Source organism: Crotalus tigris, unplaced genomic scaffold (genome assembly GCF_016545835.1).
Source record: "Crotalus tigris isolate CLP2741 ecotype Arizona unplaced genomic scaffold, ASM1654583v1 scf7180000017952.28453644438:3035480, whole genome shotgun sequence".
Lineage (NCBI taxonomy): Eukaryota > Metazoa > Chordata > Lepidosauria > Squamata > Viperidae > Crotalus > Crotalus tigris.
The window spans coordinates 2,533,288-2,556,360 of NW_024096741.1; the positions used below are offsets into that span (position 1 = coordinate 2,533,288).

At 33.9% G+C, this 23,073-nt stretch overlaps 1 protein-coding gene across 1 annotated transcript; it reads left to right on the top strand.

Moving 5' to 3' along the window:
- Positions 1–27: 27 nt before the first annotated feature.
- On the top strand, positions 28–18,426 carry SNX16 (sorting nexin 16). Its single transcript, XM_039345489.1, has 8 exons — positions 28–226; positions 5,005–5,465; positions 6,546–6,632; positions 8,274–8,422; positions 13,306–13,375; positions 15,332–15,468; positions 16,388–16,507; positions 16,973–18,426. The coding sequence occupies exons 2-8, from the start codon at positions 5,094–5,096 to the stop codon at positions 17,079–17,081; spliced, it is 1,044 nt and encodes a 347-aa protein (XP_039201423.1). The 5' UTR covers positions 28–226; positions 5,005–5,093; the 3' UTR covers positions 17,082–18,426.
- The last annotated feature ends 4,647 nt before the right edge of the window (positions 18,427–23,073 follow it).

The following is a 23,073-nucleotide window of genomic DNA, read 5'->3' on the forward strand; positions in this document are numbered from 1 at the left end:
GATGCATCTCGGGACATGTAGTCGGGACGGCCTGACAAACCACTGGCGGTTCTGGTGCTCAGTGACTGCGCCGTGTCCAAGCACCTCCTGCCCCTTGCAACAGGTTTGCGCGGCCCCTTCCCGGTCGCTTCTTCGGGTTGGAGGCGAGCTGCTTCTGGACTTATCCGCGAAAGGCGAGACGTAGCAGGCAGGCGAGCCAAACAAGCGCCTAGCTGCTGCCCGCAAGGTAAGGGTGAGCCAGCGTTCGGACGGAGAAGAGGACCTCGCACTGCGGCGGGAGGGTGCGCGTGCCTTTCCCCACCAGGGATTGTGCGGGATTTTGCTCCGGCCCCTCGCAGACGTTTGCTCTCGCTTGCTGCTTGTTTTCCACGGACTTCGCGCTCCCCTCCCAGGAGCGAAACAATTGCTTAACTTACTCAAATATGGAAAGATTGTCCGGGCACCTTAAGACTAAGAGCTGTACTGCGGCATAAACTTTCGTGGTTTAGACCGAGCATCATGTGATGCGCTAATCAAGGTTGGAAGAGGTCTTCAAGAAGCCTTGCCAAAGGAAGTGAAAATCCAAAGTGAAATTCTGTTTCAAAATGTGTAGCTCTTTTCCGTCTCTTTATAAATTGAATATATATTGTATAAATATTCTTTATATTTTTCCGAACTAAGTATAAAATTGGATGTATCTGAGGAAATGGACATTACTGTAGGATAGTCGTACCTGTGTATCTAATTACTATGTTTGCCACTCTAATGTCACCTGTGGTTCTTTCACTTTTCATGGCTTCCTTGTCCATAAATTGCATCTGTTGATGAAATTTGATCTCCCACAGTATTTTGGGACCTTCTTGTCCTGCCTGGATTTGTCTTAAAACATACATAGTCTTCTTTAAAAAAAAAAAAAAAAAAAAGCTTTTGGGAAGTTTGTGAAATATATTATTGGTGAGATTGCCTGTCTTTACTTTCTTTTAACATCTGAGATTTTACTGGCTTTTTAGACTGTCCCATTTGAATTGATGGCTATTTAGTTTGAAGAAAGGAAGAATAAATAATCTTAAGATTTCTTTAAAAATCATGAAATAACTTCTAGGCTTCTAGGTTTTGATTCTATTTATAAACAGTTAATGTTTTGGTGTGTCATATTTTCTGAATTTGCCATTTAGAATCTTTATTTCTCAGATTAATCCTTTAGATATTTGAATATATAAGTATTCAAAATTATGAAGCAGCTTGCCTGATTCAGATACATTTATGAGTCTCCTAGCTCCCTAGGTACATTTTATAGTGAAAGGATTTTATTGTGCTTATGATTTTAGTATGTTTAAGTTTGACATTAGCATTTATTTTCTATATAGTAACCATTTTATATTGATACATATAGTGTTATTTTGTAATCATTATTTTGTAGTTAATTGCTTGATCAGATACTTTATATATATTGGAAAAGTAAGGGCTTCATGCTTTAGGTATAGGTGATTGCTTATATGAAAAGAGCACAGTAAGGGGAGGGGGAAAAGGAGTTACGGATGGAGCCTGGGTTGCTGTGTATGAGTCATGATCTGGGAATTATTTTTTTGTGCCATCTTATGCCTAGTACCAAGACCTGATCTCTTTGTTCTGAAAAGGTATAAAAGGTGGAAGACATCTTTTCTGGTTGTTGCCTTCATCTCTCTACCAGCCACGAAGAGAGATGGGGTCTCCCAACTCTGTTTTGATCAAAATAAAAGTTGTTTGGCTCAGGAGTTTCTTTGGCTCTTTTAAATTCCTGAGTAATGCTGGGGCAATTGGGAGGTTAAGTGGAAAACCTTACAATAGATAGTTTCTTTTCTTATAGTCAGTACATACCCTTTTCTCATCTTTCTCTTACAGTTGATAATATTGTTATATCTTGTGTAAGATTGGTAAAGTTACGTTTCATCTTGTAAATTTGCTTTGAAACAAACATTTTACATGCATTTAACATGTATCCCACAAATTGGAATACTGTATTTGCTTTGATAGACAGAACACTAAACACAGTGCACTTCTTTCCTGTGGGTTATTTTGCCTTTTCTTTAACTTTAAGATGGCAGGCACCCATAATTGTCCTAATATTTGTGTGTGTGTGTGTGTGTGTGTGTATGTGTGTGTGTGTAGTTATAATGGATCTTCTACCATTTATTGTCTTGAAACCAGATTTCTAAATTAGATGTGATCATTGCTTCCCTATTTGAAACAAATGTTTTTTTTTTTTCCTGGCTACTTTTTAAATTGGTGAGCTTTGTGTTATAATTGCACTTTAGTTTATATTCTAAACAACTTGTTATTAAGTATTCCAGTTTTTATTTATTTTAATTCTTCAATTATGCTTTGATTCCTTTTCTCATTGAGGGGTTTCCCTTATCTTTATATAAAGATATGCTCAGGCTTGAGATTTGTTACTGCTGAACTTTTTCATATGTTCTCTTATGATTCTTTTTTACCATTTCTATTTTCTTCTTTGAATACACTCAGATATAATTGGTAGCCTGGTTGTCATTTAATTAAGGCCAAATCATAACGTTATTACTGTGTACTTGTGGAAGAATAGATTTTGTTTGTTTGTTTCAGATCCATCAATCTGGGTAGTAGAGCACACTCTTAAGAAGCTGGATAGGTTGAAGAAAAATACACTCACAAGTTTGCTTTCTCATACCTGGTGTTTTGAAACAAGTCACATGCACAGTGACATCCTTCCATTGGCATTTTATTTCAGTGCCTAATGTCACACAAGAGCCTCATGACTGGAGTGGCAAAGAAAACAAAGTAGTAACTAAGTGAATAGATAAATTTATTAGATTCCAAATATGTCTACTAGTTCAAAAATTCACACTATACTGATTCTAGCAGTTGTAAGCAAAATCCACTGCTTAGTTTTTCTAGGTCCAAGATTTTAAAATGTATCTTAAAAACTTGCCAAGATGAGATTTTTTTCCCCTTTATTTCTTTTTATCTCCAACGGAATTTGAAGATAAAATGCTTTGATCACAGATTATATACATAATTCTACCATTGCTAGTTTCATTTATGACTTTCCTGTAGAAGCTTCTGCTGCCTTTCTAGTAACCTCTAACCCTTGCAACCTACTTCATCCTTGAGAACCATTTCAAGGGCCTAGTACTTTGAAATCAATTCCACAAGACAGTTTGATTCTATAAGCCCAGTTGCCTATTTATTATTACAATTCTCTCTTGCTTTCATTTTGTATAACTCAAAGAGGCATACATAATGTTCTTCTTACCTTTTTCTTCACAAAAACAACCTATGAGGTGGTTTGGGCTGAAAGTTATTAATGGTATATTGTTGGTATACAGCTAGTGTCAGCTCTTGTACTTCTAGTGTAATGTTGGATAAGGTTATGAAATGTAGTAAAGAGGTGGATTTCCAGGAGTCAGGGGGTGCATTTCAGACAAGTAAAAGGCAACTCAGTTCAGATATTATGAGTGATAAAAAGAGAGTGAAAACATCCCCTCTCCAATAATTCTCAGACACCAGATACTAAGTCTGGTAAGATTTTGCCTACAGGTATGAAACAATAAAGAATTTAGCTTGAATAAAACTATCATGTGTCATTCTTGATTTTGGGCCAGACAGATATAACTGTATTTTTGTTTTTTTGTTAAACAAATTTTATGTGTGAAGTTGACCATAATTATTACTTTACTCAGTCATGGTTTTAAAAATCTACCTCAGCATATTTTGTTGGCGTTGTCTTCTTGATTGCTACACTGGAATTTAGGGGGTTTTGGTAACATGACCAGCTCTGCATCTTCCAGTTTTCTTTGCTCAGCATGGGTCAGGTTCTGCAGCAAGGTGGCTCTTAGGAGTGATCTGTCTTAGAAGCATGCCTGAACTCTATCTGAAATATTCAATATGGTGCTGGAACAATGCATAATCAACTGTAAAGCTACTTAACAATTTAGTCCTCATTTTCTATATTCCTGGTGAATATTTTGGAAAGCAGTATAGATAGTACTCGATTTAAACCACATTTGGGACCAGAATTTCTGTTGCTAAGCAAGGCAGAACTTTGTTCAGTGATTTTCACCTGATTTTATGACCTTTTTGCCATGGTTGTCAAGCGAATCATTACAGTTGTTAAATGAATCATGTGGTTAAGTGAATCCACCTTTCCCTATTAGCTTTGTTCATCAGAAGCTGGCTGAAAAGATAACAAATGGTGATTACATGACCCCAAAACACTGTGATCACCATAAATACATGCTAGTTGCCAAGCATCTGAATTTTGATCACATGACCAAGGGGATGCTGCAATGGACATAAGTATGAGGACCAATCATAAGTCACCTCTCTCAGTGCCATTTTAATTTCAAAAGGTTGCTATGTACCTCTTTGTGGGTAGTCAGAGAGCAGTTTCTTTCTTAAACTGTAACTTTCCTGGATAGCCAAATGTTCTACTCTAAATCGGGAAGCTGTCAAAAAATTTATACTCTTATTGTTAGATATTTCCAAACACAGGCTGAGAACAGCACACAGTGCCACGTTCTAGTCTGCATTCCCAGAGTTCCACTTGGCTCTCTTGAAGGAGGCAGTCATATGATAGCAATTAAAATGGCGAAGTTAGCACAAATTACTTTTCACACAAAGAGTGAGGGTGCAGAAGAAAGAGGAAGAAGAATAGAAGTTGAAAGAAAATGAGAAGAAGAAATTAATAGAGATCTGGGGCAGTAAAAGAAACTGCAAGATCTGCATTACATTTGGAAAGATACAGATATTATATTTTAATATCCCTGTCTGCTTCTCTTTATATTAGTAAACTTTGGTTTGAGGTTCCTAGTTTTGATACTTAACTATTAAAATACTTAATGATATTTAATAATCTTAAATTATACTCTGGATTTGTAGAATTATTATTTAATTATATATTTTTATATGTAAGGTTCCATACTTCTTTGTCATTTAATTTGAAATTTTGCTTGAAAGGATATTATTTTGGAAAATTGAAATATTTTTAAACTTTCTTTATTCTTCCAGATACTTGTGGAAAAAAAAAAAACAAGTGAGAATCACTTGAGTTCAACAATTAGGACATATATAAACGTTCTTAAAATTTCTAATGAAGGATGACTACTCCATATGTTCCTGTTCCAATTCCTATAGGAAATTCTACTAGTTTTACCATAAATAGAAACCAAAGAAGATCATCTCTTGGGAGTATTTCAGCATGTTCAGATTCTCCAAAAGGACAATTAGAAGAGTCGGCTAAAAGTAACTTTAAAAAAATGAGTGTTCCCGATGAGATTGGTACTACTTCATGTCCTTGCAATAGTCCACTTGTTAGAACTAAAATGCTAGGTATAAATACCTCTATGGAATATTATATTCAACCGTTGGAAACAACTGAGCAAAACACTAACTTGGAGAACTGGGAAGATCGACCTGCTACTCCTACAATACTTGGTTATGAAGTAATGGAAGAGAGGGCAAAATTCACTGTAAGTTGTAATATTTTTCTTCTAAAAATTATATTGCACTATTTCATTTAATCACTTACATTTTCCAGATATAAATATACCTTCCCAGCTGTATGGGACAGCAGTTCTTGTTTTCTAATGATTTTTAAATTGCTTGCATTTAAACTGCTGCATTTGTAGATAATTTACTGGTTTCAGCATAGTTCTTAAATATCTTATTTAGGTTTGTATATTTTGTATATTTTAATTCTGTTCAGTTTTACATACATAGTTTTCATGATCATTTGCAACCTTATTTCCCTTGGAATCAGCCTCACTGAATGCATTTTTGAATAAGCAGAACTTTTTTTTTGTTGCCATCTTTATTCGCAAATATAATCAATAAAAGCTACATTTTGAAAAAAAAATATCTAATGTATGTTGATGGAATAGCAAACACTCCAATATTGCCTCATTCAACACAACAATATCTTTTAGAATTCAGGAATGGATAAGGTGTAAAAACATCTTATAACTGAGTAATAATTAAGAAGTTATCTAGCAGATGCTACCAACACTTTTAAAAAATGGAAGAGTATAAGAATTTGTTAGTTTAGTTATTAGATAATTATCAATTCATTTCCTATGCAATTTAAGTACTCATAAATGAGTGCTATATTTTTTTACTTATGTTGCAAAGATTCATTGGAAATTATTTTCATTCACTGTGCAAATAAATAATCCCAACCATATATCCCAGGAAATAAAGGCTACTGTTAGAAATCCTTCAGATTAAATATACTGTAGTTTAAATAAATTGTACCTGTATATAATTTGTAGCAATCATACATGTTTATGAAATCATTTTTTAAAATTACTGGCTGAAACCATTAATTAGTTCATCTTGGCTAGTAGAAACCACCTCTATCCTGAACTTGTATGAAAAAGTTATTTTTTAGATTTCTGTAAACTTTGCCACATCTGTTAATGGTTGTTTGGTTCCGTAAACAAAGAATGGTTATGTGAACTATTCAATAATTACAGTGAAATATGAGAAGCCTGCTACACATGCTGTTTCCTGAAGCTATTTTAATAAGGTTTTGTCTTGTTTGTTTTTAACAGGTTTACAAAGTACTTGTGAAGAAAAATCCAGAAGAAAACTGGGTAGTTTTCAGAAGGTATACAGACTTCTCCAGGCTCAATGACAAGGTATATGCATTTAAACAGGGTAATTAGTAATTAATATTACAAATTTAATATTATTCCTATGTTTCATAAATTACTTTGAAACGTTAAAAATAAAAATGAACACATATGAAAATCAACATAAAATATTGCATGAAAATATGTGTATTATTTGCCATTAAGACAATATATAATTGATTTTATTGCTTACTTTTAAAGATATATATTTATATAATATAGTTGGATGAGACACAAGAACATATGAGTCAATACTGTATATAGGCACTTTTGTATCTAACTGTAAGCTGCTGTTCAAAATTAAAGCAAAAATTCACAGTATCTGTTTAAAAATGTAGCATTTTGCAATTACAGTTTTTCTAGAGATAGCTATGTAGTATGCTCAGTGCTCTTTTCAAATGTTTCCAGTTATAGAGAAATGCTAATAATTGGTACTGCATAAAATACAAATAACATTTTTGATAATTGGCAACAGTACTTGTATTTTGATTGCTGAATAATCTCATGTTTAGGTTATGTTTAATGCAAACTCCCAAGCACATTGCACTGATACTGAATGTATGAGCTCTGCAGTTCTGTGTAATGAGTTAAATGAAATTGAAGTTTGCAGCCTTCAAGGAGAATAAATGTGGATAGGAGTCCTAAATAATTTGCCTGACATGTTTACTATTGAACTGAATGAATGAAAATTATATGCTGTTTCTATTTCAACAGTTCACATACAATTATAAAAGGATGTGAAAGAAAGTGACTCATATATAATAGAGTTTCTATATTTTTTAATAGGCATATTACAGGTAGGCTGCAAATATCTGGAAACTGCTACTATAGATGGTAAAAAGAAAATTTTTGCAGCTTGGATATGGTATTTTTAATTTTAAATATCTAAAGATAGGTAGCTTCCTTCAATATATACTGTATACAGTATTCATAAGATGAATCGCTGAGTACAATAAAGTAGAACATAAAAAGTTGTATAATTTGGAGAGTGCCACTTTGGGAAATGTTGCTAATGTAATGTTAATGTTGCTAATGTACTGTAATGTTAATACAAATCTGAAATGCAAAGTGCATTTTAGCTATCATTGCTAAAGTGCTATAACTCTTCTTGTGTGTGTGTGTGTGTGGGCATGTGCATGCATGTATGAATGGTCCTTCAGTCTTGTTTTCTGACTGGATAAAACGCTCCCTGCAGTTTTTTGGGTAAGATCTTTGAAAGTGGTTTGTCATTCTTCTTTTTCTAGGACTGAGACAATGGCTAGCCCATTAGCCAGTGACTAGCTGGCTTCATGCCTAAAACTCCCAGGTTTTACCCTGGTGTCTTACTTACTTACATACTTACTTACTTATTGCTTATTTATATCCCATCTTTATTATTTTTAAAAATAACTTGAGGCATCTACCATACTAAATACTCCTTCCTCCTCCATAACAATCTTATGATGTGGTTGAGCTGTGAGAGAGTGACCAGCCCAAAGTCACCCAGCTGGATTTTATGCCTAAAGCAGGACTAGAACTCACAGATTCCTGGTTTCTAGCCTGATGCCTTAACCATTAGATCAAAAGGACTCTTTATAACTCTGTTAATATAATGTTACTATTCCCTCTTATCTACAGAAATTATAACCTTCTGATATATATTTCCAGCTGAAAGATATGTTTCCTGGATTTCGACTGGCATTGCCCCCAAAGCGTTGGTTCAAGGATAATTATAATCCTGACTTCCTAGAAGACAGACAGCTAGGACTCCAAGCATTTCTGCAGAATTTAGTAGCTCACAAAGACATTGCCAACTGGTATGTAATTTTTTTAAAACTATACTCATCTTAGCAGATGTTGCAGCTCTCCTTTTCCTCATTTAAATGGTACTGTTACTTTTCCAGAGGCTGTAAATAATTTTCTTCTGTAAACAAAGTATTTAATAAGACAAGAAGAATTTAGCAATGCATTACATTTTAAATAATTCTGACACTGCAAGGTTCAATTTCAGAGGCTTTATTCTTTTTTAATAGTAGAGATTCAGAATAGTTATTGTAATGTCTTGCTGGACTAAAATGGATAGAACAAACAACGAATCAACGAACACCTAGAGGCAAACAAAGTCATTACTAAAAGCCAAAGTCATTACTAAAAGCCAACTATGTCAAAAATAGATCACGTCAGACAAATATTATTGCATTCTTTGACCAAGTGACAAAATTAGTGGATCAGAGGAATGCTGTGGACATAATTTACTTGGACTTCAGTAAGGCATTTGATAAAGTAGATCACAACCTACTACTTGATAAGATAGAAAAATGTGGGGTAGACAGAATCATCACCAGATGGGTCCGTAGCTGGCTGACCGGCCATACTCAGCGAGTGGTCCTCAATGGAACTGCATCTATATGGAGGGAAATGTGTAGTGGGGTGTCCCAGGGCTCTGTTCTGGGCCCAGTGCTCTTCAACATCTTCATCAATTTGGACAAAGGGATAGATGGGGAACTCATCAAATTTGCAGACGACACCAAGCTGGCAGGAATAGCCAACACTCCAGAAGACAGGCTTAAGATACAGAAGGATCTGGACAGACTTGAACACTGGGCACTCACTAACAAAATGAAATTCAATGGTGAAAAAAGCAAGGTTCTACATTTAGGCAAGAAAAACCAAATGCACAAGTACAGCATAGGTGGCACCATGCTCAATAGTAGTAACTGTGAGAGGGACCTCGGAGTCCTATTAGACAATCACCTAAATATGAGCCAGCAGTGTGCTGCAGCTGCCAAAAAGGCCAACACAGTGCTAGGCTGCATTAACAGAGGGATAGAATCAAGATCACGTGAAGTATTAATACCACTCTTCAATGCCTTGGTAAGGCCACACTGGGAATACTGCATCCAGTTTTGGTCACCACGATGTAAAAAAGATGTTGATACTCTAGAAAGAGTACAGAGAAGAGCAACAAAGATGATTAGGGGACTGGAGGCTAAAACATATAAGGAACGGTTGCGAGAATTGGGTATGTCTAGTTTAACGAAGAGAAGGACAAGGGGGGACATGATAGCAGTATTCCAATATCTCAGGGGCTGCCATAAAGAAGAGGGAATTAAGCTATTTTCCAAGCACCTGAAGGCAGGACAAGAAGCAACGGGTGGAAACTCATCAAGGAGAGAAGCAACCTAGAACTAAGGAGAAACTTCCTGACAGTGAGAACAATTAATCAGTGGAACAGCCTGCCTCCAGAAGCAGTAAATGCTCCAACACTGGAAGTTTTAAGAAGAGACTGGACATCCATTTGTCCGAAATGGTGTAGGGTTTCCTGCCTGAGCAGGGGGTTGGACTAGATGACCTCCAAGGTCCCTTCCAACTTTACTACTATTATTATTATTATTATATAAAGCTGTATCTTTTGTATTCTTGCTGAATATTTCAATACAGAAGCAGGGAATGTGTGAATGACTGAATGAGAGATAGAATAGTAGTGACAAAAATAGACACCACCTGGTAGACAACTGTCAGCTCTGCTATATAGGCACTTGATTTGGATACTCTTAGAGCATATTTGTTTGTCTGTCCCAGATATTTCACCCTTTAATATTGCAGCTGCACAAACTTCTTTCAGAATATTTTTGTAGAACAAACTTTATTTTTAGCTTTATTTTTGCTTAACCATGGCTTGTTGAATAGCTGAATTTTCACAGTGTGCTAAAACAAAACAAAACTAGTCAGACACACTGTGACTTAGTTAAAGCTATGAACTTGGCTGCTTTTGTGGGTATTAAATATGATTTTTCTTTTAATAATACCTCAAGTATCTGGGAAAAAACCAATAATAATTAAAAGTTTGGATCTCACTTCAAAGGAGTAAATAACACAACAATAGATGAAGGCATTGTTGATTAGCTATTTGGTTTCCAATTATATCAAGACAATTCTTAATCATGAGCGCATGTTCCTTTTTATATTTTTCTGGTATGCATGAAATATAGTGAAACATACTGTACTGATTCTACAGTAGTGTATGAGAAACATTTCTGGATGATAAAGATAGGTAAAATTTTATTCGTAAGTTTTTTTTGTTATTTTAAATGTTAATAAGCACATTATTTCCCATTATTTTCTTCGTTCTCAATTCTGTTTGTATCTGGACGTTTGTTGTAAAAGAAAGCTGAGAAAAGCTTTACTAAAGACATAATGTTACTGTATATTTTATTATAGTCCTAATAACCTCTCTCCACCACACTCCTCAGTGCTCAGCCTCAGAGAAATAAATCCCATGAGATTCAATGGGAATAGTCCCAGATTAGCACAAACCTGTAGCCTCCATTCACAGTTACTAAGACCATATAAACAAGAATTTATTAAAATTGTTCAAGTCATTCTTCCTATATTAGTGTTATTTGTTTAATAGGAATGTTCAAAATCATGGACATAACACAGAATACACACTACTACTAAGGACTGAAGTCATTCAAATCATTGCCCTTTGTGAATATTCAAAATTGAAGAAAACTTAAATGTATATATTTGACACCAGTATTATCATTGTTGTCTTCTTCCTTCTCCTTCTTTTTCTCAATATTAATTGCTTGATGCTGTTTTCTGTTTTCAGCAAAGTTAGTGACCCAGATATGGATACAAGCATAAATGTTTTTTACTGCTATAACTGCAACTTTCTGTAGAAAACACATAAATAATAACTAATAATGTTTGCTACTATCTTGTTAAAGGCATATTGCTTATTAACTGATCCCAACAGGCTCAAGATTGACTCAGCCTTTCATCCTTCTGAGGTCAGTAAAATGAGGACCCAGATTGTGGGGAGCAATATGCTGACCTTATAAATCTAGCTAGAGAGTGCTGTAAAGCAGTATGGGGTGGTATATAAGTCTAAGTGTGATTGCTATTAAATTGTAATCTTGATATAGTAGTTTGTAACAGCTCTCAGGTGCCTTAAAACCTAAAACTTAATTTTTCTTTCTTGAAGTTCTGCTAACAAAATCCCAAATCAACCAGATTTTAGCCAATTTGTTGACCATCCAGTTCCACTATATGGTTAGATTACATAAAATATGATTTAACTAAAGTAGATAGCTACATTATATCTTGTTTCAAATAAGAGCTAGTTGGTTCTCTGAATTAAGGCTTGAAAGCAAAAGTTCTGTGTGAGGTTTTTTCCTACTTATCTAGCACCTAGAAGCATACTGCCATCTGAGGTTTATTTTCAAATGTAGTTGTGAGAGAGTTACCAAATTGCATATTTAAGTCACATTTTTTCTTAAGGAAAGCTTTGCTTTCATAGGATGACTACTGTTACGTATATAGGCTGTAAGCTGCATTGCTAATGAAATTACTTGTCTTCTTGTAAAGGTAACTGACATTTTGTAGATAAGTGCATAGAAGTTAACACTTGATTATCATACTTTGATATTGACTAGTTAATATTTAGTTTGATAGTTCTGTATTTTTGGAACAGTTCTTTTAACTTGACAATTCATTCTGAATGTATTACAAAACAAGTAAAGTCCAGGGCAAATTGGACAATAACAAGCAGCAGTACTTCATAACATAAACTGTTCTGAGATAGCCTTTTGCAGCCCTATCTCACTTCTTTTTAAAACAGCAGCTACCAATAAAAATATCCACTGCAACATAATTATGTTTAGAAAAGGTGACCTTTTCCATACATATCAGATGAAGAAAAAGAGTGTTGTTTCCATTTTTCTAGGTAGATTTTAGTACCATATTATTTCTCCTTCTCTCTGCCTTACCAAAGTGTAAACTGAATAAGTTGATTTTTTTTATTTTCTTTTGGTATGGTAATATAAAGTTGCCTCTAAGATGACTAAATCGAATGAATGAATGATGATAAAATAAAATAAAGGACTTTTGTAACTTCATGGTAGGAATTTTGTGATGACAATAGTCAATATTCCGGGTTTTACTTTGCAGTGTTAGAACTATTTACCTGTAGTGTATTTTTTTTTAAAAAAGCAATTTTGTTTTTAAGAAAACCTAAACAACAATTTATTTCTAAAAATATATTAGCTAATGTATGGAATAGATATACTGAAATGAATGTCTTCACTCACATTTCTTACAATGGGAGTTTTTTTTTCCATTTTGATAATATTTTATGCTGTAGCCCCAGCTATTTACAGATTTGATTGGAATCTAAGGATAGACTTCTTAAAAGAAATAATTCTACAAATTGGGTTATGTGGCAATCTGTTGGGAAAAAATGTGGACTCATACTTATCTATAATGCTGATAATTTATAAGATAATGTAGTCCATAAATTGAACAAAAAGGCAGGAAGAAAAAGTTGGATGTATCAAGTTAAGCCATTTATAGCATACCAGTTCCTTAAATGGTGTTGATTATCTTAAATTCAAATTACACATGGTTTGTGCTCGAGGAAAATGAATGTAACTGAACTATTAATTTTACTTTTATCTTGAACCACCTTTTCAAAACATTTCACTCTTTTTAATAACATGTATTCTTACTAGAGAGAAAATTACATTCAAACCTTTGCCTCTAATTATGTTTGCATCTGTCTCTATAAATTTTAATAATGCAGCTAATTCCTATTTGGGGAAGCATTACTGTACAACATTGGCATATTTCCAGTATACACTCCATATTGTCCTGTATTTTCGTTGTCAATTGCTCTTATTTTCCATTGTTTTCAAAGTCTTGCAGTAAGGGAGTTTCTTTGTTTGGATGACCCACCAGGACCCTTTGATAGCCTTGAGGAGAGCAGGGTAAGTGCAATGGAAGAATTTGTTTTTAGAAGAGAAGATTTTAATTGCACAATGACCTAAGTTTTATTACTTAGCGCCTTTATGTGAATAGCAGCAACTTTTTGTTCCTTTTCTAACTATAAATTAAATATGGTCATCATGTAGCAAAATAGTTCAAATGAATAATCTATGGACAGAGCTGGGAACCAAAATGCAAGGAGATGAATCTAGCAAAAGAGTGGAAGTGAAAAGAACAGATAGAGGGGAAAAGAATTTGGGAAACATAAAAATTACTACACAGAGATTCCTCAGCTTTGTTCATGCCATGCGTATGTTCTCTTTTATTGTATTTATATTTAGATATGATTTATTTATTTGTTTATAGGCTTTTAAAATTATTTCAGTCATGATGTGCAATTGAATGGGTGTTTTTTATTCTTTTTCTTTGTATAAATGTTAAATATCATGTGTTTCCCATCCTGTGTATAATTCTAGAATACTGAGCCAAGTATGAAATATTATAAAAATATATTTCAGGTAGTTGATGTACTTGCCTTATCAACAATTTCCTTATTTAAATTATCTTACTTGTTATTGTAATAAGAGATAAAAGTATATGTTCATATTTTTACGAATGTATTAGAGTCACTAATTTTTTTGACATGGTACAAATAGTATTTTGAGAGTTCATAAAATTGCTACCATTAAGCAAAAGGGATATAGAATAATTTATAGTTTGGGACCATTTCCAGCAAATATAATTGAAACAACTTAGTGCTTGACATTAACACATTACAGAAATTTTCTCTGTTGTTTTGAACTCTATACTGTATTTTGTATTTATAACTATCACTATGGATTTCATTTTTAAATATTTAATATGGATTTAATGACAATCTTAAAAAATAATAACTTTGCTAAGGCTATTGATGCTCATTGGATTTTATTTAAAAAAAGATTGAACCTAGTTTATATCCAGTGCCAACTTCCAAATATTTTTAACTGTAGCATATAAATAATATTGTCAGAAGTGTTTTGCAATTGAAGAATTGGGAGCATATATCTAACAACTTTAGTAGTTAACCGAAAAGGCTAAAATGCCAAATGAGATATCCTACCAAATTAATATTTTCTGGCACCATATAGATGATAAATTATGAACTGCAAACTTCTCACTGTTACCTATAGGTTTGCTTCGTTATTCACTCCTAAACAATTCTATACATATAACATTTTGCTATAAGGGAAGAATGCTGCACTTCAGAGCTGTATTTATATACACTGAAAATGCAGAACCCCATACTATATTTGTCACATATGGATGATAAATGGGAGTCCAACAAAAATTATTTGGTTATCTGAACTAAAGTATATAATTTAAGTATATAATTTACTTCACAGAATGGTGGGTGTAAAAGAAAGGAAAAGGCATTCTCAAGTCTAACTTCATAAAGACACATCTATGCAGTTTTCTCAAAAACATTGTTTGCCTTTGTCATCTTGCATCTTATGCATCTTTAATTTCCAGCTCTAACTTCCTGATTCATACACTCCGATGATTTTTTATCCAAGGACTAATCAGACCAGCCCTAATTAGCAGCTAAGTACAGACAAGATCAGTTAGGTGCTATAATCTGGTGAGGTTACCAGTGGGCTTAGCATTCATGTCAGAGACATTTGAGCAATCTCTTGAGTTTCTTGTTTTTTTATTGTGGTTAAGATATACAAATAACAGGTTTCCATAATTACTCTTTCAAAATCTGAATAGTGTGTGTACACATACATACCCTCTAGACTTATTTACTTAAGTAAAGTATAGCCCACCTCAGTTTTGATTTTTATCCTTAAATAGAGATGTTTGAGGCAGTTACACAATCTTGTCATTCTTTTTGATGAAATTAACTGATCAAATCAAACTGTGTGTGTTGCTTTTTACAAAAAAACCCCTTACTTTCAAAAATTTAAATTTTCTTCTAGGCTTTTTGTGAAACTTTGGAGGAAACAAATTACCGGCTTCAAAAGGAATTTAATGAAAAACAAAAAGAGGTGGAAACTTTGAAAAAGTTGTTAAATGAAAAAGAATTGTACATAAATGAAATGGAGAAAAGACTTGGGTAAGACTGAAATAAAGCTGCTCACCACAAATACCACTATCATAGCTAGTGATATGAATCTAATACTTTAGGATTTCTGAATGCTTCCTTGTCTTTATTTATTTTTTAAATTTCTATAGCTGCCCAACTCACAAACAAATGACTCTGAGAGACCTACAACAAAGTTAAAAAAACAATAGTTCACAAATAACAGTTATAATTATTAAAAGCATTAAAAACTATAAAACACAGCTAAACAAAAATCAACAAAGAGATATTAATAATAACAGAGACATTTTACTATTGACCAGTTCCCCAGGAGGCCCCAAAAGGCAGGAAATACTTGAAAAGATTGTAATCAAAAAGGAAATTTTAAGTTTTGTCTCTGTGCACCAAGAACATGTATAAGACATTATAATACAACCTGTATCATGTCTTAACTTCTTTTTGAAAAGGAGAATGAGAAAATTGCAACAGAGCTTTCACTCTCTTGTGGGGGTGGATTAAGTATTCAGAGGTGGAATGCTTTTCTGGCAAAGGTCATTTTCAGAATTAAATATTCTGTTTATATTTAATAATTTCAGAAATATTCAATTTGATAATCCCAGACACAAGATAAATGGTATCAGAGATGATTTTATCTTCAGTAATCATTATTCAGCATACATTCAGTATGTAATGTTAATGGTTGTAATATAAGGAAAATTACTGCTTTGTTCTATCAATAGAAAGCTGCACTTTAAAAGAATTAGTGAAATGTAATTATTCCTAGAAAATTCTTCTAAGGCTGCAGTTTTATCCCCAGTTTCTAGGAGCAAACTCCAGTGACTCTTTTAAATACATGTGCATAGTTTTCTTCAATGAAGAAAGCTTTTCCCCAGAGACATTTTTTATAATAATTTCCAGCTAAAATAAAATACCTGCCTTGATTTTGTTACAGGGACTTAAATTTAGTGGAAACAAAGTCTTGTAAATTGTCAGGAGAGGGAAGTGAATGCAGTGGAGAAGTGGAGTCATCCGCAACAGAGGCAGATCAAAGAACCTTGGAAGAAGACAGCCGGTAAATTATCATTCAATAGTTTTATTTAAAGTTAATCTCTGAAATGCAAATCATCTGCAAGCTTAGAACAGTCCTGCAGACATTTCAGGCATTTTGCTGGAGTTATTTTCCATGGGATTGTGTCTTTATATTATCCAACATAGTAAATTTTATATTATTGTCTTAACGTTTCTATATAATACCTGCATGTACTTGGGTTTTCCAATGCTTTTCTACCATTCAAAAGTCATTGGATGAAATTGAAATTGAAAATCAATTAATTGATGCTGATAGGTCTTCAGTTGGCTATCTGCTGAAGAAATTGCATGCCATTATAATTTGTAGGATATGGATAATATATAAAACATGAGCCCAGCAATTTGTAGATACTTGTAGTTTTAAAACATAGCACATATTAGGACTGAGTGATAGACAGAGCTTGTTGGCTCACATTTTTATGATAAATATTTTGATCTGAATCTGCAGGTCTGAAAAAGAGGATTGGAAAACCTCTTGGAGTGGGTCACTGGTAGAAAACTTTGTGCCAGAAATTGAAGTAGCCGAAGTGGCATATACTGCTGATATAGAGATGTAAGCATGACTTGTTTTGCTTTATTTTGTGTTTTTTTAAAAAAAGATTTATCTGGAAGTTGTTGAACAAAATCAGTAGAACTGAAGATGATAGGAATGTTTACATAAATCATTTGGAATACATTTTTGACACAAGAAAAATAATCAGTGCTGCTGCTTTAATTCATTTGTTATCTAAGATATATAGATATGTGGAGAACTATATTAATATATAAAAAACTCTGGTTAAGTTTATGCTATGCCTAGAATCCTAAATAGTGTGTATAATTTAACAATAGATAACAGTTAAATGTCAATTATCATTTGGCTTGTCACACCTGTTTGCTACTAATATGTGATCTATTTTTTATGAGCAGCTTTTGGTATCTGATTTTGCAGATTCTTTATATAGGATATAGTTTTATGCTCTGGAAATAAAATTCTGCCATCAGGCCTCAGAAACAGTATATGATCTCTCATGTTTTTAAAACAATAAATTTAAATAACTTATAAGTATGTTTTAATGCAATAAACTAGAAAAGCTTACAATACCAAAATATTTCAGATATAGGAATAAGATTAGGAGGTTTTTATAATGGGAAATGGAGAATCATAGGCAATTAACTGTATAGCCTAGGTATACTGTAGATGGTCATATAGAAAATAATGTAAAAACTGATTTAATATTGTACCTGTTTTTTCTTTAAATCTTATGATAATTTTGCTACATAATCAATGACTGCCTTAGATATATATATAAAATACTACCTCCTACTTTGTTACTTATGCATAAGTATGCTGTTTAATGCCTATTCAATATGTATATGAATGATAATGGCCATTTGTTAAAGCCATACTTCTGCGCCGTTAAGAAATCTAGTTGCAGTTTGTATGAAGATACCAGGGATTCTGTAGCTTACTTACAAATTGTGTTATGCCCAACAATGCACTTTATTGTAAACAGACACCTTGTGTCAAGATCATTGGCACATGCGTACACAGAGACACATGCACACACCCATGCATATCTTTTGATCGAGGAAAGGTGAAGTGATTTGCACAATCATGTCTCTTTCTATTATGCTTGTTCACATGTTTACTGTAGTGTGGGTCAGCTTTATGGAATCTCCAGAAACATTTTACTGAGCGGCTGTTTGCTCAAAGTGCCTTTTGTTTCTTCTTCCAGTGAAAAGAAAGCAAGCTTTGTTCTTCTTCATGTCATTTAGTCTTTGTTTGTCTTAATGTTCTTAGCACACAAGTCTCCATGTGCTTGGACTTTTCAATGTTCACTTTGTAATTTTGGGATATGAGGAAAAACACTCTGTAGAACTGTATAAAGCTGTCTGAGGAAAATAAAGATTTAGACATGACATTTTTGCCGTCTTTTGTGGAAAAAAAAGTCAAAGTAAAGGTAAAGGTTTCCTAATATTAAAGTTGACTTCAGTAACACATGCACACATGTCACACTTGCATACGTGCCCATAAAGTTTTATCTGCATTACTTATATTATGAAATATTTTCATTGTATGAAAGTATAAGATACATTTTGAGTATCATACAGATTTCTCAATTACTGCTTATTCCTACAGCTCCTAATACCATCTCTAAATTTATCCTTAAGGTCTCTCAATATTCAAGTCATCCTTCAGGAATTGACGAAATATAACTAACAGTTATTTTCCCCTCATTTATGAACTTCCACTGGACACATTTCTTCCATGAATACAGAAGGGCATGGCTGGATCTAGTCCTGTATTATATTATTACTTGGCATGCTGATATATTTTTAAATAATTAATTAATTTAAATAATTAAATAATGTTTTGTGATTATTTTTAAAAGCTAATCTTTGCTGGCAAATCTTGTTTAATGACATTATTAGTTACCAAAAAGTTCTATTTGTATGAGAAAAAGACAAGACATGGTGGCTGAAAAAAGGGGTGCTGGGGTGTCAATATGGAGGAAAGATCTTCGTAGAATAAAATAATAATTAAGATAGTCTAATGAAAAGATGGTAAAGATGAGAATGTGGAAAGAGTTTTGAGACTTTTGAACTTTGGTGTTTGAGAAGACTCTCGGAAATAACCTGCACAACTCAGAAAACAAATCAACTTAGCATTATTGCTTGAGGCACAAATGTCCCAACTCTCATATTTAGGAGAAATCATGAGAAGATCAGCTTCCTTGAACAGTTTCTAATGTGAGAAACTGGAATGAATGAGACGAAGAGAATGATTAGTAGCAAGGTGGATGGATTTGATTGCAGTAGAAAGGAACATGTAGAGCAAAACAGTCAGGTGGAGAACAAATCATAATAGAAAAAGGCAATGTAATCACAAAGAATCAATACTGACTTGACAGCACCTATTCAATCAATTAAGAAAAGATTTTTAAAAAGCTTTGGAAGTATGGTAATACATAGTAAGTACTAGGAACTGTAAGTAGAATCTGCACCAAAATATTGCAGAGTGAAATGTTCTTATTTGAGTTTCAACGCGACAATGCCTTCCTGCAGGAAATAATTTCTACCGTATACCCACCCTGGTTCCTCAAATCTCTTTGCTAATCGATAGTCATTTTGTAACTGAATGTGATCAGTTCATATTGCACTGAGTTTCTTGAGGTGTTCCTCTTTAAAAACCCCATGCCTTCTATATTCTCACTTGCTTTCCTTCCTACATCTCATCCCATTTGCCTAAGCAAGTTAGCTGAGTAGTCCTGGCATTCATTTGTTTGATTTTTTCCTCTTCACAAAAGCATGTTTGTGTAGTTTCTAGTTTTTTCATCTTTATCTCAATCTGATTTGTTTTTCCAATCTGATTTGTTTTATGCTTGATAAAAATCTTAGGATCTGCCGAAATGTGGTTTGGTTGGTTGTTTAGGTCACATAATAATTAGCATAAGCCCCAAATTTCACTTTAATAATAAGTAAATATATATGTTCTTTTTTTTAGCCTTGCTGACTTTTCAAATCATCTCACTTGTTTGGAAACACCGTTCTAATCATTTAAGGCAAGAATAAATTTGTTCTGCTCCTTGAGTAATTAAAAGATAGAAAGGTAATCAAACTAATAAAAGGAAGCTGCAGAATTGGGTAATACAGTTAATTCCGGGTGCTACTCTTCACAAATCAATATTACTAGGCTTGACCCTACAGGCATTCAATCTGAAATCTATTTCACCATGTCCCAGATCTGTTTCCTAGAGATCCCTGGGTGTCAATAACTTGGGAAAATTACAGTTGAAATAAGAAACAAATAGTCCAGGGCTGTAATTTCCAAATATTCCTTCTATGTGGTGTTTAAACTAGGGGAGGTAAGAATGCCAATGTGCCAACAAAATATTTGTTTAAGCTTAATTTGCAATGGGGAGTAATGGAGGAATTTCAAAGCATAGGTGTACAAATGAAAGGGAAGGGTAATCTTCCTCTTTATCCTGTGACCCCTACAAAACAATTAAGTTTAGAAAAAATGTTTTCACTGCCGCCAATTATTTTTTTCAGCTTGATTGCCCATCAAGAAAAAGGATTTGCAACATTTCAATGCTCTACTTCCTATGTGCTTTAACACTCCAAATTCCACAGAATCCCTTTTCCCCCTGTGCTGTATGTCTTTTTTTCCCCTCTTTTTTTAAATCAATGCCATTGGCCAGAGCATTAACGAACTAATATTAAATGTCATTAGCAGTGTGTGCATTTGTGAGCTCTGATCTATTCAGACAAAATGGCATTTTACATTGGGACAACAAAATATCACATGGGCATGTCAGTTTCTTAAATATGTAGTTTCTTTTCCCAAATAAAATTCTACCCTCCTGTGTCTCTCCTCTGGAAATGATCATTTGTGCACATTCTTTCCTCCGCTTTGATTTCTCATTGAAGATCTGGCACCCTGCCTCACTTGCCGCCATCTACCCAGTGGATTGTAAATTATTGCAGTGACAGCAACTTGGAGGATCAGCAAATTGGGTTTGTTCTATGTGTGAGACTTGACCTCCCAACAGTTTGCAATATGAAAAGCTTCAATGGGCAAGATTTAAAATCAAACATATTCCACTACCAAACTGGAAACACTATTCAAGTTAGTAACTAGTCTTGATTCCTTAAGAATTATTCTATTTGCAAATTTGCCTTTCTGTGTTACATTGCTATCATGATACAAAATTATGCTGAGCTTAGATGATCAACAAAGATGATAAAGGGTCCAGAAGCTAAATTGTATGACAAATGATTGAGGAACCCAAGTAAATCTAAGCTATCAAAGAGAAGGATCAGGGGAGACATTATAACTGTCTTCCCAGTACTTCCAGTACAGTCACAAAGAAGAGTGGATTGACTTATTCTTCAAAGCACCAGAGGACAGGACAAGAATTAATGGGTGGAACTTGTTAAAGACTGATCCAGCCTAGAAATAAGGAGAAATTGTCTGACAGAACAATTAATCAATGAAAAAGGTTGCTGCCCGAAGTTCTAGGTGCTCCATCACTGGAGGTTTTCAAAAATAGACTGGACAACCATTTGACTGGAATTGGACTAGGAGGACTTTGAGGTCCCTTCCAGCACTATGATCCTAAATTCTACGTTTTGTAAATCTGCTCTTGTTTGGGATGCATATTTTGTGCAAATAGTATATGCATAGCTGTACAAAATACTGCACACCCAGCAGAAAGCACTTCTTTAGCACCTTACTAGGTTTTAAAGCACATTATCTTTCCAACAAATCTTCAAAAATTGGTATCATTCTGTCATATGAAGCTATGAGAGCATGCCCAGTCCACCTACTGAGATCTGAGAATCCCGTTGGAATTGTACATTTTGCCATTCTTATGTAAGTTGTTTATTGAATTATTTATAATGTATAGCTTTGCAGAACTTAAGGAGGAAAGTGAAGGAGACAGAAGTGAGAGCTTTGTCCATGCTAGAATGCGGCAAGCACTCCCTGGAATGCCGGGGAATTGCAAATGACCATCAAAGGAATTTCAGAAATCAAAAGAATTGGATTTGAAAGAGAATGAGATTGTTCTGACAGGGTGTCTATCAAATTTAATATTTTGATACAATATCAGAGAAGGAGAGGTTGCTGGGAGGCTGCTAAATCTGAACAGCAATCAATTTGGAAAGGTGGTTAATTAGAAGAAATGTTCATTTAGAATTGTGCCTAATTTTTCCAGTTTTCAGAGAATCCCTTGACCTTAACTCTTGCCAAAAACTGTCCTTCTGATGTGCAAAACTTGTAATCATTGAGGTAATTCACAAATAGAAAGTATTTTTAACAAGGCACATCTTATGAAACACTATTTTTCATACTCAAAAAATAGATTTCTTTCAGAAAAGAGTCCTTCAGTTGCTCTGAGGACGACATTTGGTTAACTTAAACAGTGCAGTGTTAGATGTGAAAGTGAGAATAAATCTCTAAGAGATAGCTATATTCTCACTTAAGAAAGCTCAAGTCTCTTGGTCAGAGAGGCAGAAAAATTTCAGTACACAAGTTCAAAGGAATGTGTTTGAACACAATGGCCATTTCACAAAGGAACAAAAGAGATATCAAGGAGTAAGAGGAAGAACTACTGATGTGTGGGAGGTAAGTAGTGGATATGACAAGTTTTTCAATCCTTGCCCAACAAGATTTGGATGTTTGTTTATTGCTTAAATTTGGTATACTGGCATCCTTGCCCATGAATTAGCAAGTGCAAATTTCTACACAGACAAATTGCTTAGGTCCTTTCAGTATTTAACAGTGGCTTTGTCACATGTGCAGTGTTAAATCATTGTGGTTACGGTGTGGATTCAGAAAATGCAATTAACTCTAAGATAAAATTAGTCTGAAAAATACTTGAAGTCCCATTGACTTGAGAGAGTTAAATATGTACTTAAACAGAATGGAGCTTAAAGGAACTTGTCTCTAGTAATATGGTACTTCTGGCTGTTTATAAACTATAGCCAAATGTGGTAAAAAGACCTAAGTAAATCCTCAGGAGTTTAATATTAAAATGAATGCTATGTTTCTGTGCATGGCAG

Coding starts and splice junctions, on each gene's coding strand:
- SNX16 (XM_039345489.1), top strand. CDS start 5,094: ATGACTACTCCATATGTTCCTGTTCCAATTCCTATAGGAAATTCTACT. Junction 6,633..8,273: donor TCTCCAGGCTCAATGACAAG/GTATATGCATTT, acceptor ATATATTTCCAG/CTGAAAGATATGTTTCCTGG. Junction 16,508..16,972: donor ACCTTGGAAGAAGACAGCCG/GTAAATTATCAT, acceptor CTGAATCTGCAG/GTCTGAAAAAGAGGATTGGA.